The 15,509-nt window shown below is 41.9% G+C and overlaps 1 protein-coding gene across 6 annotated transcripts in view; it reads right to left on the bottom strand.

Moving 5' to 3' along the window:
• Positions 1 to 15,509, bottom strand: part of LOC130355758 (uncharacterized protein C4orf19 homolog) — an 81,148-nt gene that overhangs the window by 2,387 nt on the left and 63,252 nt on the right. For 5 of the 6 annotated variants that reach the window (XM_056556384.1, XM_056556374.1, XM_056556409.1 and 2 more), the window contains 2 exons: positions 9,376 to 9,418; positions 7,491 to 7,543 (listed from right to left, as the gene is read on the bottom strand). In XM_056556384.1, coding sequence (XP_056412359.1) covers positions 7,491 to 7,522 — 32 coding nt within the window. In that variant the 5' untranslated portion in view covers positions 7,523 to 7,543; positions 9,376 to 9,418. Of the gene's footprint in view, positions 1 to 7,490; positions 7,544 to 8,938; positions 9,065 to 9,375; positions 9,419 to 15,509 lie in introns of those variants that run through there. The other variant, XM_056556417.1, reaches the window with a different exon arrangement.

The following is a 15,509-nucleotide window of genomic DNA, read 5'->3' as shown; positions in this document are numbered from 1 at the left end:
AGAGAAGCGGAGCTGTATCTAAGATTATATGATGTGGAGCAGAACAATAAAAAAAAAAGGCAGAATGAATTCTCACCAGACTCTTAGTTGAGACCATGAGAATCCTGCCTACCCCGTCCAAACCTATGGTTGACAGCACTCAGTATACAGTCACTGATACAGGACAGCTGTCAATCAGGATGTGTAGGCAAGGTGAGCAGGACTCTCTCTGGGCTCTTGAGTGTCCTGCCAGAATCTTTTTTCTACTTTTTACTCAAAAATCCTGTGTATATATATATATATATATATATATATATATTTTAATATATATATATATATATATATATATATATATATATGAACGGGATGAGTATTTAACTCAGTGAGAGTTCACCACTCCTGGTGTGACGGAGCTTTCAAGGGCCACAAAGCACTCCGCAGGCATTCTGGGTAGGGGAATATATATATATATATATATATATATATATATATATATATATACATACAGTACAGACCAAAAGTTTGGACACACCTTCTCATGCAGAGTTTTTTTTTATTTTCATGACTATGAAAATTGTAGATTCACACTGAAGGCATCAAAACTATGAATTAATGTGGAATCATATACATAATAAAAAAGTGTGAAACAACTGAAAATATGTCATATTCTAGGTTCTTCAAAGTAGCCACCTTTTGCTTTGATTACTGCTTTGCACACTCTTGGCATTCTCTTGTTGAGATTCAAGAGGTAGTCACCTTGTTACGCCTAGCGCTCCGGGTCCCCGCTCCTCCCCGGAGCGCTCACGGCGTCTTTCTCCCTGCAGCTCCCCGGTCGGTCCCGCTGACCGGGAGCGCTGCACTGTCATGGCCGTTGGGGATGCGATTCGCACAGCGGGACGCGCCCGCTCGCGAATCGCATCCCAGGTCACTTACCCGTTCCCGTCCCCTGCTGTCATGTGCTGGCGCGCGCGGCTCCGCTCTCTAGGGCGCGCGCGCGCCAGCTCCCTGAGACTTAAAGGGCCAGTGCACCAATGATTGGTGCCTGGCCCAATTAGTTTAATTGGCTTCCACCTGGTCCCTGACTATATCTGACCTCCTCCCATGCACTCCCTTGCCGGATCTTGTTGCCCTTGTGCCTAGTGAAAGCGTATTGTGTGTCTAAAGCCTGTGTACCAGAACTTCTGCCATCCACCCTGACTACGAACCTTGCCGCCTGCCCCCGACCTTCTGCTACGTCCGACCTTGCTTCTGTCTACTCCCTTGTACCTCGCCTATCATCAGCAGTCAGAGAGGTGACCCGTTGCTAGTGGATACGACCTGGTCACTACCGCCGCAGCAAGACCATCCCGCTTTGCGGCGGGCTCTGGTGAAAACCAGTAGTGACTTAGAACCGGTCCACTAGCGCGGTCCTCGCCAATCCCTCTCTGGCACAGAGGATCCACTACCTGCCTGCCGGCATCGTGACACACCTGAAATGGTTTTCACTTCACAGGTGTGCTGGTGTGGAGGAGGAGGTGTGATGGTGTGGGGGTGCTTTGCTGGTGACACTGTTGGGGATTATTCAAAATTGAAGGCATATTGAACCAGCATGGCTACCACAGCATCTTGCAGCGGCATGCTATTTGATCCGGTTTGTGTTTAGTTGGGACCATCATTTATTTTTCCAGGCTGTGTAAGGGCTATTTGACCAAGAAGGAGAGTGATGGGGTGCTGTGCCAGATGACCTGGCCTCCACAGTCACCGGACCTGAACCCAATCGAGATGGTTTGGGGTGAGCTGGACCACAGAGTGAAGGCAAAAGGGCCAACAAGTGCTAAGCATCTCTGGGAACTCCTTCAAGATGGTTGGAAGACCATTTCAGGTGACTACCTCTTGAAGCTCATTAAGAGAATGCCAAGAGTGTGCAAAGCAGTAATCAAATCAAAAGGTGGCTACTTTGAAGAACCTAGAATATGACATATTTTCACACTTTTTTATCTCTATAATTCCACATGTGTTAATTCATAGTTTTGATGCCTTCAGTGTGAATCTACAATTTTCATAGTCTGTACTGTGTGTGTGTGTGTATGTATATATATATATATATATATATATATATATATGTGTGTGTGTGTGTGTGTGTATACAGTATATTTACAGATATGGCAGCATAAATCACTTAACAGATGTACTTTAACAATTCAAATTAACAACCAAAATATTCATTTTATTACTATTCTTAAGGTCTCCCCTATAAATAAGACGTATTTCGTCCAAAAACCCAATTTTTTGGTCAAACCATCCATCCTTTAATGTGTATGGGGCCTCCCCACTTTCTCGAACAGATGAAGGATTGGACGTGTTTAATTTAAACTGCCTGATCCTTTTCTTCTCGAGGAGATAAGCCATTGCCATAGCAGTCTTTTTTTTTACCATCTCTCTTTTCGGAACACATTGATGTTTGACTGAATGTTTATGTGCATGGTGAGATTAGGAGATATCTCCTGTGTATGGTCATCCCATAATAACAGATGACATGACTGCAGAGTGAAAAGGTTTTCAACAATGCCAATGCTTTATGTCACATTTGCTTTCTAAATCAAATGCTGGACCCTGCAGCCTTCACAGACCTATCCCATCAGGGATGTAGACAGTAACTTCTCTTCTCATAGCCTAGCATTCCTCTGTTCTTGCCCTCACCTCTCTGCCTCACCTTGATTAACCCCTTAAGGACTCAGGGTTTTTCAGTTTTTGCACTTTCGTTTTTTCCTCCTTACCTTTTAAAAATCATAACCCTTTCAATTTTCCGCCTAAAAATCCATATTATGGCTTATTTTTTGCATCACCAATTCTACTTTGCAGTGACATTAGTCATTTTACTCAAAAATGCACGGCGAAACGGAAAAAATAAATCATTGTGCGACAAAATTGAAGAAAAAAAACGCCATTTTGTAACTTTTGAGGGCTTCCGTTTCTACGCAGTGCATATTTTGGTAAAAATGACACCTTATCATTATTCTGTAGGTCCATGCGGTTAAAATGATATCCTACTTATATAGGTTTGATTTTGTTGTACTTCTGGAAAAAATCATAACTACATGCAGGAAAATTTATACATTTAAAAATGTCATCTTCTGACCCCTATAACTTTTATTTTTTTTTACACGTACAGGGCGGTATGAGGGCTCATTTTTTGCGCCGTGATTTGAAGTTTTTATCGGTATGATTTTTTTTTTGATCGGACTTTTTGATCACTTTTTATTCATTTTTAATGGTATAAAAAGTTACCAAAAATACACTTTTTTGGACATTTGATTTTTTTTTGCGCGTACACCATTGACCGTGCGGTTAAATTAATTATATATTTTTATAGATCGGACATTTACGCACGCGGCGATACCACATATGTTTATTTTTTTATTTTTTTACACTGTTTTATTCTTTTTTATGGGAAAAGGGGGGTGATTCAAACTTTTATTAGGGAAGGGGTTAAATGACCTTTATTAACACTTTTTTTAAACTTTTTTTTTGCAGTGTTATAGGTCCCATAGGAACCTATAACACTGCACACACTGATCTCTCATCCTGATCACTGGCGTGTATTAACACCCCTGTGATCAGTGTTATCGGCGCTTGACTGCTCCCACCTGGATCTCTATTGGATGACGGGATGGCGTGCGCGGTGACGTGATGACAACAAAGGAGAGCGCCGGTGATGCAGCGGAGCCTGATGAGGACGTGCCGGAGCCCCGAGGACAGGTAAGTGATCGTCAGCGGACCACACGGGGCACCGTAAACGGCTATCTGGTGGCAGCTGAAGCAGTCTGTGCTGCCGGATAGCCGTTTATGCGATGGCCCCGACATACAAAAGCATCATATGTTGATGCTGCCTTCAACATGCGATGGCCTCTGAGAGGCCATCGCATGTTGAAATTATCGTATGTCGGGGCCATCGTAGGTCGGGGTGTCACTGTATTCTGAACTTTTTATTTAACACAGAAACATTGTAAACATTGTAAATCACATTGGTAAGTAAAAGAATAATCTGGGCAAAACTCAAAATAGTTACATAGTTACTTATGTAGTACAGAATTTGAGGGGCCAGAACACCACTTCATTAGATTTACATGTCTGTTGCTATGAATTAGGGTTACCACTTGGCTGGTACTTTACGGTCACAGCTGGTATTTTGGCCATCCTGCGGGTAATTTTATATTTAGAATACCGGCAATGCAATAGCCGGTATTCATCCAACCAACTCTACAACTCCCGGAATGTTGCACCATATAGTATAACAGTGTTTCCCAACCAGAGCGCTTTCAGCTGTTGCAATTGTAGTTTTACAACAGCTCGAGGCACCCCTGGTTGGGAAACACTGGCCTATACTATATACTACTATACAGACTAACATGCTGGGAGTTGTAGTTTCGTTTGAGGCAGTTGCTGGGCCACAGGCTGTATCAGGGCATGCTGGGAGTTATAGTTAGTAACTAACTGCAACTCCCAAATTTAATTAAAAAAAAAGCAATCAATATAAAAATGCTAAAAAGCATTGTTAAAAACTTCAGATTGGGATGCAAAAAATTAGCCCTCATACAGGCCCCTATAAGGAGAAATAAAAAAGTTATAGGGGTCAGAATAGGACAAAATTTCCCCCCGCATATGTGTATCCAGTGATGTTACCCATAAATATTTTACCCCCTTAAGGACGGAGCGTTTTTCCGTTTTTGCACTTTCGTTTTTTCCTCCTTACCTTTTAAAAATCATAACCCTTTAAATTTTGCACCTGTAGACCCATATGATGGCTTGTTTTTTTGTGCAACCAATTGTACTTTGTAATGACATCAGTCATTTTACCCATAAATCTGTGTTTTCATGGGACTTTTTGATCACCTTTTATAATTTTTTTATGGTATAAAAGGTGACCAAAAATACTATCTTGGACTTAATTTTTTTTTACATGTACGCCATTGACCATGCATTTTTTTTTAAAGGGGGGGGGGGGGTGATTCAAACTTTTATTAGGGAGGGGTTAAATCACATTTAACTTTTTTTTTTTACACTGTTATAGCCCCCATAGGGGACTATAACATGCAATACATTGATTGCATACACTGACCATTGCTATGCCATAGCATTTCATTGATCAGTGTTTTGGGTGCTCAATTACACCAGCCTGGATCTCAGGCTTGGAGCAATCAATCGCCGATCGGACACTGAGGACGAAGGTAGGGACCCTCCTTGTGTGTCCTCACCTGATCGGGACAACACGGTTTCAATGTAAATTTTTACATTTTAGACGCGGCGACCAACTTTGATCGGGTTAATTAAGGGGTTAATACCGGATATCACCACGATTGGTGATGTGCGGTATAAGCCATGGGTCCTGGCCCTTTCTAGGTGCCGGGACCGACCCGATATGACGCAGGATCAGGCAGGAGCAGGCGCAGGGCATACATGTACGCCCTTCATCCTTAAGAGGTCAATTATGCAAATAAGCATGGCCGGTATTTTTTGGCAAGAAAGGTGGCAATCCTACTAGGAATTGTCAAAATGACAGATTCCCAAAATGGATATGAGTCTCCACAGTGGAGGATCATATTCCTGACATACATTAGACATGTTTACTAATGGAATAATGAATTTGCCTTTTAGCCACACATCAGGGTACTCTCACGGCACTCCTCCCCTGTGACATGATTTACAGTAGCCGATGGGTTATGCAATGAAAGATTTATTGCTCAGGTAATGTGAAGGTAACCAGGATGACGTGGCATGATTTACAAATGTAGCAGCAGAATAAACACATAGAGAGACACATGCAAAACACTCACATACTATAAAGATGTGTACAGTGCTAGAACGTCCAAAAGGCAGAAGCCTTTTCTACACCATCCCCCCTCTACCCTATTATGGTGCACGGTTTTTCTACTCAGGACAGAAATGCTCTTTGCTTTCCCTTCTTACGCTTTACAGATTGCAAACAATACAGTTCCTGTGTAGAAAAGTAGTCATATTTAACAGCTATGGTTGTGTTCACACTGTGCGTTTTTTTAAAAGGCTTTTTTTTTAAATTGGTGATCTAAGGGTGAGTTTATACTACATAATTCCCGTGGAATTACGCGATCGGAATTATGTGCTGTGAACATAATCATCAGTGTGAAAGGGTTTACGCGAGACAGGTTCACACTGAGCAATATCAGCGGCGGACGATTCCGCCGCTGAAATTGTTCCAAGCAAAGAAAGAACATGTTCATTCTTTGCGCAGAAGTACTGCATAGCCGTCAATGGTGACGACGCAGTGCTGCGTGGCCGCCAGAATGGAGTCTCCGCTCGTGGAATTCTGGAGGTCTCCAGAAAAACATGGGAGTTCAATAATCAAAACGGAAAATGCATGTTAACAATAAGGACTCGTTCACACTACAGAAATTCAGTGTGAAATGTCCACAAGGAAAGGAAACAGCAGGCTCCCATGGATCTCATAGAGATTCTGCTGATATTTTCACACATAGAAGTTCTGGCGGAAGATTGAACATTGAGGTTTTGTCTACCAATGAGACAGCTCTTATGTACGGGACAGATTGCAGGGGATACAAGTGCTGAACCTGGATCATTTCTGTTCCATGCAGGAAGATCCCAGATCAACTGTAGAAATTTAGTGTGAGAATTCCTTGAAGAATTTCCGTAGCGTGAACACATTTGGGGAGATTTATCAAAACTTGTCCAGACGAAAAGTTGCTGAGTTGCCCATAGCAACCAATCAGATTTCTTCTCTCATTTAAAAAAAAGGCTTCTTAAAACAGCGATCTGATTGGTTCCTACGGACAACTCAGCAACTTTTCCTCTGGACAGGTTTTGATAAATCTCCCCCACTGTGAATACTGCCTGGGGGATTGGAACCAACTTGGGCTAAACCTTCACTGTCTAGGAAACCTAAAGTAGCTGCATAGGCTGCCTCTACTATACATATGCCCAAGGACATCCCACTTAAAAAAAAACACTAGAGGAAAAAAAAAATGTTTTCTTTATTTTGGGTGAGAATTCTCTTAAATAATCCGGCAGACTTTGACCCATAATGCTCTCTGTTATATCGGATATGTGTTTTTGTTACTTTATATCCTTTTGAACAATGTTTATTTCTTTTTTTACTCTACCTGTTTGAAAAATGAAACATTTCTTTAAAATAAACAAAAAACAAAATAGAAGACAATAAACATAATAAATAAACCCATTACACAAGTTATGGCCAACTGTCTTAAGTCAACCATTTGCTTGCAGCTATAGAAAGGCTCCTCATCTTCTCATCCCCATGTCTATCAGTTCTTGTGGATCGTACCTCTGATGTTATACCCTGGGCCTTTTCTGACCCCTTGGATTAGTAACATAAGGGAAAGGCCTTCTTACATGCAGACACTCATTCAGTCTGTGAGTTACCAATATAACTTCCTATTCCTAGCATTTCCACTCTTTAATACATGGAGCAGTCAAGTAGAGAATGACAATACAATATGGCAATACATATCCAGGTATACCTGTTCAGCATTCTACAGCAATTGCACCCCATCTGGTTAAGGTCTCTTAAAACCTGTAAATGAAAAGTAAAATAATATTTAAGTAGTCACACCGTATAATATAAGGTTATTCAAAATCAGGCTAGTCAGTGTCAGATAGAATGGTTCAGTCCATCTAACATACACCACAGGGACCAATTCCAAATTCCGGTATCTGTACTAATAAAATAAGATACTCCCACCTGATGCTGTAATAGTTAAAATGGTTATCCTATAAGAAACAATGATGCCTGGTCTTGCAATTCTTATGTGATCTTTGCCCCAGATGTTGATTTTTAGCAGCATACAAAATGAATGTTATCTCTGCCCTTTCCCAGGTTCCAGTGCAGCCCAAGACAATGCATCACTAGTAAGGTGTTGAAAGGGAGTGGGTATGTGCTTTGAAGGGTGAAGCGACAGCTGGGTGGAAGGGAGATCATTCTTCACAGGGTTGCAGGGAATTGTAGTTTAAAGCACAGCATACACGGCAGGGAGCCTAGCTGTGTTGCAATGGGTGGGGTGGTTGATGTGTGGGAGGGAGATAAGTCACCTCCCACCTAGAAACAAGGAATCCTGGGGATTGTAGTTGGAGGGAGGGCACAGAAACAGGAAATAGTGATGGTGGACAAAGGACATGGCCATTTACCACTAACAAAAGCACAGATCCTTGGTTAGTATGTCCATGACTGTCTGACAGGTAATGAGTAAAGTCCCCTTATGTTAGATAACCCATTTAACTTTTAGAAGCTTTGCAGTTCACTTGCATAAGGCTTAATCTTGGAAGGGCTTGAGGGAAGGATAACAAATATGTTGTGTTTAGTAATTTTTCCCATATTTGCCTAAGTACAATAGTCTGCATGTCTTCCATCAGGCATAACTGTCAGCACTGAGTCAACTTTGTAAAGTGTTTGTGCTGACAGTGTGCACCAGCCGGAAACACAAGTTACATTGCTTCTTTCATATATACCATAGTGGTCACTACAAAATAAAGACTTTATGAGGAAGTTATAAATAACATAAACTGTCTACTGAATTACACAGTCTCTTACTACAAATGTTATGGTGTCAAAATATAAATATGTGGTGTCAGCGAGGTGCAATGCAGGGCAGCTGTTATAACCCTAGGGTCAGATGGTATTAACCATTTCTTGTAGTGACGCCAGGGCGTTGTTTAGCCTTAACCACCCGAAGGTAATACCACTGGTCCTGGGCAAGTTACAGACAACAGTAGCTTTACTGAGGGTAAACAGGTGATATAGTCTTTGCAGTACAGCCAATATCCCAAGGAGGTGACCAGTGACACAGGGGGACCTCGCAGGCTTGCTGGTACTTGCAGTATATAGAGACACTTTAGTGCAGGCCACGGTGACTATACAGAAGACTTGACTTGACTGACTTGACAATTGATATGAAGATTACTTTAAGCTTACTTGAGATGACTTGTGGCTGCAGACTTTAGGCCTCCAATGCTCTGGACCTCAGCAGGAATAGCAATGAGCAAAGAGAAAGATTGCAGCCCCTCTCCTGGTTTTATAACCTGTGCAAGGAGCCCATAGGTCACTTGGGGGGGGGGGGGGGGGGGTCACCTGGTCACTAGTGCCTCCTGGGTAACAATCACATGGTAACAGCTATTAAATAAACAGTACATTTTATTATACAACTTATGTACATAGGGGATAACACATAAAGGGGGCCTGGGGACCTGGAGAGACTCTGCCTGACAGGGCAGGAGAAGTACGGGGACACACCATCCCATGCTGGGCCACCACAGATATATTTCCAGAAAGAACATCTGAGGAGATTAATCATAACTTGTGCAGAGGAAAAGTTGACCAATTTCCCATAGCATCTCCCCCATAAAGCTTACCTGCCAAATATTCCATTAAAGATCAGAGATGGGCGCCACATGCCTAAAAAAACAAACAGTTGTTCTCTCAATACAGTTGTCAATTAAGCTTGTTATTATTAATATTATTGTTATTATTTTCATTATTTTTATTATTATGCACTTGTAGTACATGAGTACATGTTTTATATGTCAAAAATAGGACTGAATATATATCAGATTATGGGATATTTTGGACAGTCTTACTGTCACATGATAAAATCTAAATAAAACTCATCTATAAGGATAGAAAAATATTTTGTTTTGCTTTCATATAAATAAGATGGATATCCTATCTGACACTTGCTATTTAACCTGTCATTTTTGGTGTTAAAATAAAAACCAGCCCTATCCTGAGCTGCCATAACATTAAGTCCAGTGACGGGTGAAGTGAAGAATGATAGATTATCTCATGACAATGCTATCACTATCAGAGTGATACATGAAGAAGCAGGTGAACAGTCTGATCCCACAGAAGAGCTATAGTAGTATGAATTACTGAAAGAGTTCATACAGTCTATTATAGAATGGTGTGAAAACTCGCTGGGAATCACAGCTTGCTCTGTATGTGCCTCTGAAGCTGCAGAGCATGAAGGGTGCCCATGCTAACCCCTGTACATTGCCAAAAGGGCCTACATTGGGCCTGTGAGCATCAGACCTGGTTCATTGAGCAATGGAAAAAGCTGGACTGGTCTGAGGAATCCCATGCGGAAGGTAAACCAGTGGAGACAGCCTCATAATATGGGCAATGTTACTTTGATATGTACCTCCTATACTATATTCTCCTATACAACAATGGAGTCCACACCTACATCAAGAAATAAATATATATAACAATCCAGTAACTATAAACCATCACACATATATTATCAGTACTTATTGTTATTGCACAGCCCACTAGATGTAAATGTACACAAAACATGTGGAAAAAGCACCAGAATGTTGTGCAAATTGGAACCAACAGAAAGGGATAAAGTCAATTGGGGGACTAAGGGAAGGGGCTTTTATATAACTATAAAAACATTTTTCTTCCCATAATACACTATCATTAGATTGCTTTCACTGTACAATGCTATGCCTATTGCTCATATAACTCTTTGGACCCCCACAGTCACGTTGTAGGGGTCCAATGAGCAACACACATGAATCGTCACTTGTCTTTTATTTGTTGTCAATCAGTGTGTCTAAAGGGGTAATGATGGGCAGGGCTGGTAGCCATCATTTACCTCTTATAAAGCGAGAACAGCTCCTGTGCCTACTTCATAGATGAAGGTATGCCCTTGTGCGTTAAGTCCCAGAAAGCAAGGGCGTACAGGTATGCCCTGGTGCGTTAAAGGGGCACTCCGGCGCTAAGACATCTTATCCCCTGATCGAGGGGGTCCCACCACTGGGGACCCCCGTGATCTTGCACACAGCACCCCATTATAATCAGTCCCCGGAGCATGTTTGCTCCGGGTCTGATTACTGGCGATCACGGGGCTGGAGCTTTGTGACTTCACCGCTCCGCCCTGTGTGACATCACGCTCCGCCCCCTCAATGCAAGGCTATGGGAGGGGGCGTGGCAGCTGCCACGCCCCCTCCCATAGGCTTGCATTGAGGGGGAGGAGCGTGATGTGACAGCTGTCACGCCCCATCCCAACTTATACCCCAACTTTCATATTATTCTATCATCTGGACAATTTGGATTTTTAATTGTTATATTTCAAAGAATCATGGAATAATGTTTAAATTCACATATAGAAATTTATGGTAGAACTGAACTTTCCTACAATTAACCATACAATGGACATCCAAAAAGTTAGGAGGTATAATTGGGAGTAATAATAAGTTATATTAATAATTACTATGTTTAATGATGATACTTTGTGTCTGGACATCTGTTTTTCCTGTACCATACATGGGGGACATTATTGTGCCTATAGGGTATGATGAAAAACACAAAGCACACAGCAGCTGCACAACGTCATCTCACTGATAGTTTTATTCATCTCGTTTCAGAAGGAGCCGCACCCATGATATAGTACTCATCTCTGTTGCTCGGGAAATTTTGGCAATGTGCAGTTACTGTTACAAAATGTTCTGTTTAGCAACACTGCCCAAATAATCCAACGGGATGGGAAGCACACTGTATGCTATGCATAAAAAGAAGGGCAAATAGGCTTATTTTTAATCAAATGACCCCAAAAAGGGAGATACTCGCTTTGGCCCCAAACTGCTGCAGCCAGAAGTTAGCTGGAGGTCAATAGGGAAGTATGAAACACCAGACCTACATGACATTTTTTCTTTTGCCACTTTTTCCCCCATTTGTGGTGTTTGTAGGCTCAGGGCTAGTTTAGCAAAATCATGGCATGTCCAGGGTTACTTTAGCATTTTTCCTCTCAAGTCTATAGTAGAGAAAAGTTGGCAAAAAAAGGAAAAGCAAAAACATTTTTTTTCTGGGTCCCCCCCCCCCCCTATATTTTCAAAAGAAATCTTTGAGTCACGTGATCAATCACATGAATGAATCAATTGATTTCTAATGAAAGAAAAGCAAGGGATAAATGCCAAAAATAACACTTATACTAAAACTCACTATTTTGATAACCAGGCCCAAAAAAAAAAAAACACCACACAAAAGTAGGAATCACAGTCTTAGACCCTTTTTCGAAATATCTGCCTGGTTGTTGCTTTCTAGAGATAATCTAAAGCTTTTTTTTTTTAGTGTTTTGCTTTTGCATTACAGTCATAGCATACATAGAAATATGGGGACTTGGACAGTTCACTTAGCCCAAGAGCAATGGGCAAGATGCTTAAAGGGGTACTCCACTGCTCAGCGTTTGGAACAAACTGTTCCGAATGCTGGAGCCGGTGCCGGGTGCCCCGCCCCCTCAATTTGGAACAGTTTGTTCCAAATGCTGAGCAGCGGAGTACCCCTTTAATACCTGGATTTAAACGCACATATCTCTGGAGGCCTTTTTCTTCCATGGATAGACAAAAGGTATGATGTGCTCTGATCCAAAAGAATAGTTTTACTGTTCTAGGTGTATGCTACCAGGAGTTTTGGACTGTGCGCCATAGACTCACTGATGATGTTATGCCGATGTTGTGGGTACCACGGAGCAACCTTCTGCTAGAGGGTTAGGGGGCCGTAACCCAAAAACTGCTACACTGCCAACTGAAGGCCTGATGAATTGAGGCCTGTTGCCTCAACCTAAAAAGAAGGTAGGTAAGAAGGAAATTCATGTCCTCCCTAGTTGAGGCAGGCAAAAAAAAAAAAAAAAGTGTTTCTTGAAAACATGACAAATGAGGTGCAAATGCTCTGATAGTTTATAATCCAGTTCTTCAGGGAGAATTGAACCATTGGCTGCCCTGTTAGCGATGACCTTGAGCAATCATCAATATAACCAGCAGATGGATCAGGAGACCCGCCTGTGTAATGTATGAAGATGTAATCACACACCACAGACTGATCGAACAATGGAAAGAGGGGTCATTGCGGCTGTTTAATTTCTCTTCTCAGCACATGAAATCCATTGGTCATGACACTAGAGATGGGTTACCACAAAGGAGGAGGACCACTTGAAAGGATGTCCTTGGCATATGACCTATAACCCTTTAAGGACTCAGGATTTTTCATTTTCGCACTTTCGTTTTTTCCTCCTTACCTTTTAAAAATCATAACCCTTTCAATTTTCCACCTAAAAATACATATTATGGCTTATTTTTTGCGTCACCAATTCTACTTTGCAGTGAAATTCTTCATTTTACCCAAAAATTCACGTCGAAATGGAAAAAATAAATCATTGTGCGACAAAATCGAAGAAAAAACGCCATTTTGTAACTTTTGGGGGCTTCCGTTTCTACGCAGTGCATATTTCGGTAAAAATGACACCTTATCATTCTGTAGGTCCATACGGTTAAAATGATACCCTACTTATATAGGTTTGATTTTGTCATACTTCTGGAAAAAATCATAACTACATGCAGGAAAATGTAAACGTTTAAAAATGTCATCTTCTGACCCTTATAACTTTTTTATTTTTCCACGTAAAGGGCGTTATGAGGACTCATTTTTTGCACCGTGATCTGAAGTTTTTATCGGTATGATTTTGTTTTGATCGGACTTTTTGATCTCTTTTTATTCATTTTTAATGAATTTACACATTATTAAGTGTAGGGTTTTTAAGGTACATTTGCACTGGTGGGTGTTTATGGTGAGTTTACTGCTAGGAGTTTGAGCCGCAGCTCAAACCTGAAGCAGGAAACTCACTGTAAACCCGCCCGTGGGGGGCAAACCTCCAGCTGTTGCAAAACTACAACTCCAAGCATGCACTGACAGACCATGCATGCTGCGAGTTGTACTTTTGCAACAGCTGGAGGCACACTGGTTGGAAAACCTTCAGTTAGGTTCTGTTACCTAACTCAGTATTTTCCAACCAGTGTGCCTCCAGCTGTTGCAAAACTACAACTCCCAGCATGTACTGATCGCCAAAGGGCATGCTGGGAGATGTAGTTATAGAACAGCTGGAGGTACGCAACTACAACTCCCAGCATGGCGAGACAGCTGTTTGCTGTTCGTGCATACTGGGAGTTGTAGTTTTGCAAGATTTAGAGGGACACAGTTTAGAAACCACTGCACAGTGATCTCCAAACTGTGGCCCTCCAGATGTTGCAAAAATAGAAATCCCAGCATGCCCAGACAGCAAACTGCTGTGTGGGCATGCTGGGAGTTGTAGTTTTGCAAGATCTAGTGGGCCACAGTCCCACAGTTGTCTCCAAACTGTAGCCCTCCAGATGTTGCTAGGCAACTCACCGACTTCCGTAGGTTGCACCAGGGAGCCAGCCGCACGTAATTGCCGCCTGCTGCCGCCGCCGATGGTAGGTGGCCTCCGATGCCGGTCACAGGACAGTTCCCCCATTCTGCCTGGACTACTGTGGGTAGGCAGAATGGGGGAACTGAACTTTAACCCCCCCGCCCCCAATCTGCTATTGGTCAGTCGCTTCTGACTGACCAATAGCAGGGATAGGAGGGGTGGCACCCCTGCCACCTCACTCCTATGCCTTCAGGTGGATCGTGGGGGAGTCTTGGACCCAATTATTTCTGGATCACTGGGTCACCGGAGAGCTGTTTGACCCGGAATCACCGCAGATCATCTGAATTGACTGGCGATTTGCAGCGATAGTCGACATGCGAGGTCTCAGGACCCCCCTGGGCGATGTGTCGGGATGCCTGCTGAAATCATTCAGCGGCTTGTCGTGGAGATCAGAATTCCCACGGGCGTACCCATACACCCTCGGTCCTTAAGGACTCCAAAACGGAAGTGTATGAATACGCCCTCAGTCCTTAAGGGGTTAAACAGACATATGTCACATGCCTTAGGAAATGTCAAATGAATGATTTTGCTGCTTCAAGGTATGTAACATCTGCTACATCTGTAAGTCAATGTCCCGAGCAGCATTAAAAGTGAAGGGGAAGGTCTTTTTGGATGTAATATTTAAAATATTTTGGAATTTGTCAGTAACCTTATACTAGTGTGTTGTATTTATTAACATGTTTACAAACATCGATTTTCTGCAGCAACTTCGCACTGTCTCTCAAAGTGTGTTCTAATAAATATTCTTCACATCTGTCTCTTGTAATACAAATAACATTTGGCCGTGGGGTGTTAACAGTGAAAATAGCCCTGCATCTCCAACACACCCAACACCCATTAGGGAAGGAATATTTAAAACTTTTCTTTTTATCTTCTCTGTTTAGTCGCATTAATGGCATGTGCAAATTTTCCATGAAGTTTGCACAACAGTTATACATATATATTTATATACACAAACAAGGATGAGTTGGCCAGCACATGCTGATACCAAACTACTGCATGGACCCGGCATACAGGTGCACGCTACTAGGCTGAATATACACAAAAAGGAGAATACAGCAGTACACTGCTAGCATAAAGATACAGATGAAATATGAAATGCTATATTGCTACAATGCAAAGTACCTCAATTTTTTCATTTTTTGCATTGTAGCAATATAGCATTTCATGTTTCCTCTGTATGTAAAATGAAATGCTATATTGCTACAATGAAAAAAATGAATAAAATAAAAAAATGGTGGTACTTTGCAAAGTACCTCAATT

The sequence above is a fragment of the Hyla sarda genome, chromosome 1 (assembly GCF_029499605.1).
Source record: "Hyla sarda isolate aHylSar1 chromosome 1, aHylSar1.hap1, whole genome shotgun sequence".
Lineage (NCBI taxonomy): Eukaryota > Metazoa > Chordata > Amphibia > Anura > Hylidae > Hyla > Hyla sarda.
Note: the sequence above shows the minus strand (reverse complement) of the source record. Positions and strands in the feature narration are given on the sequence as shown.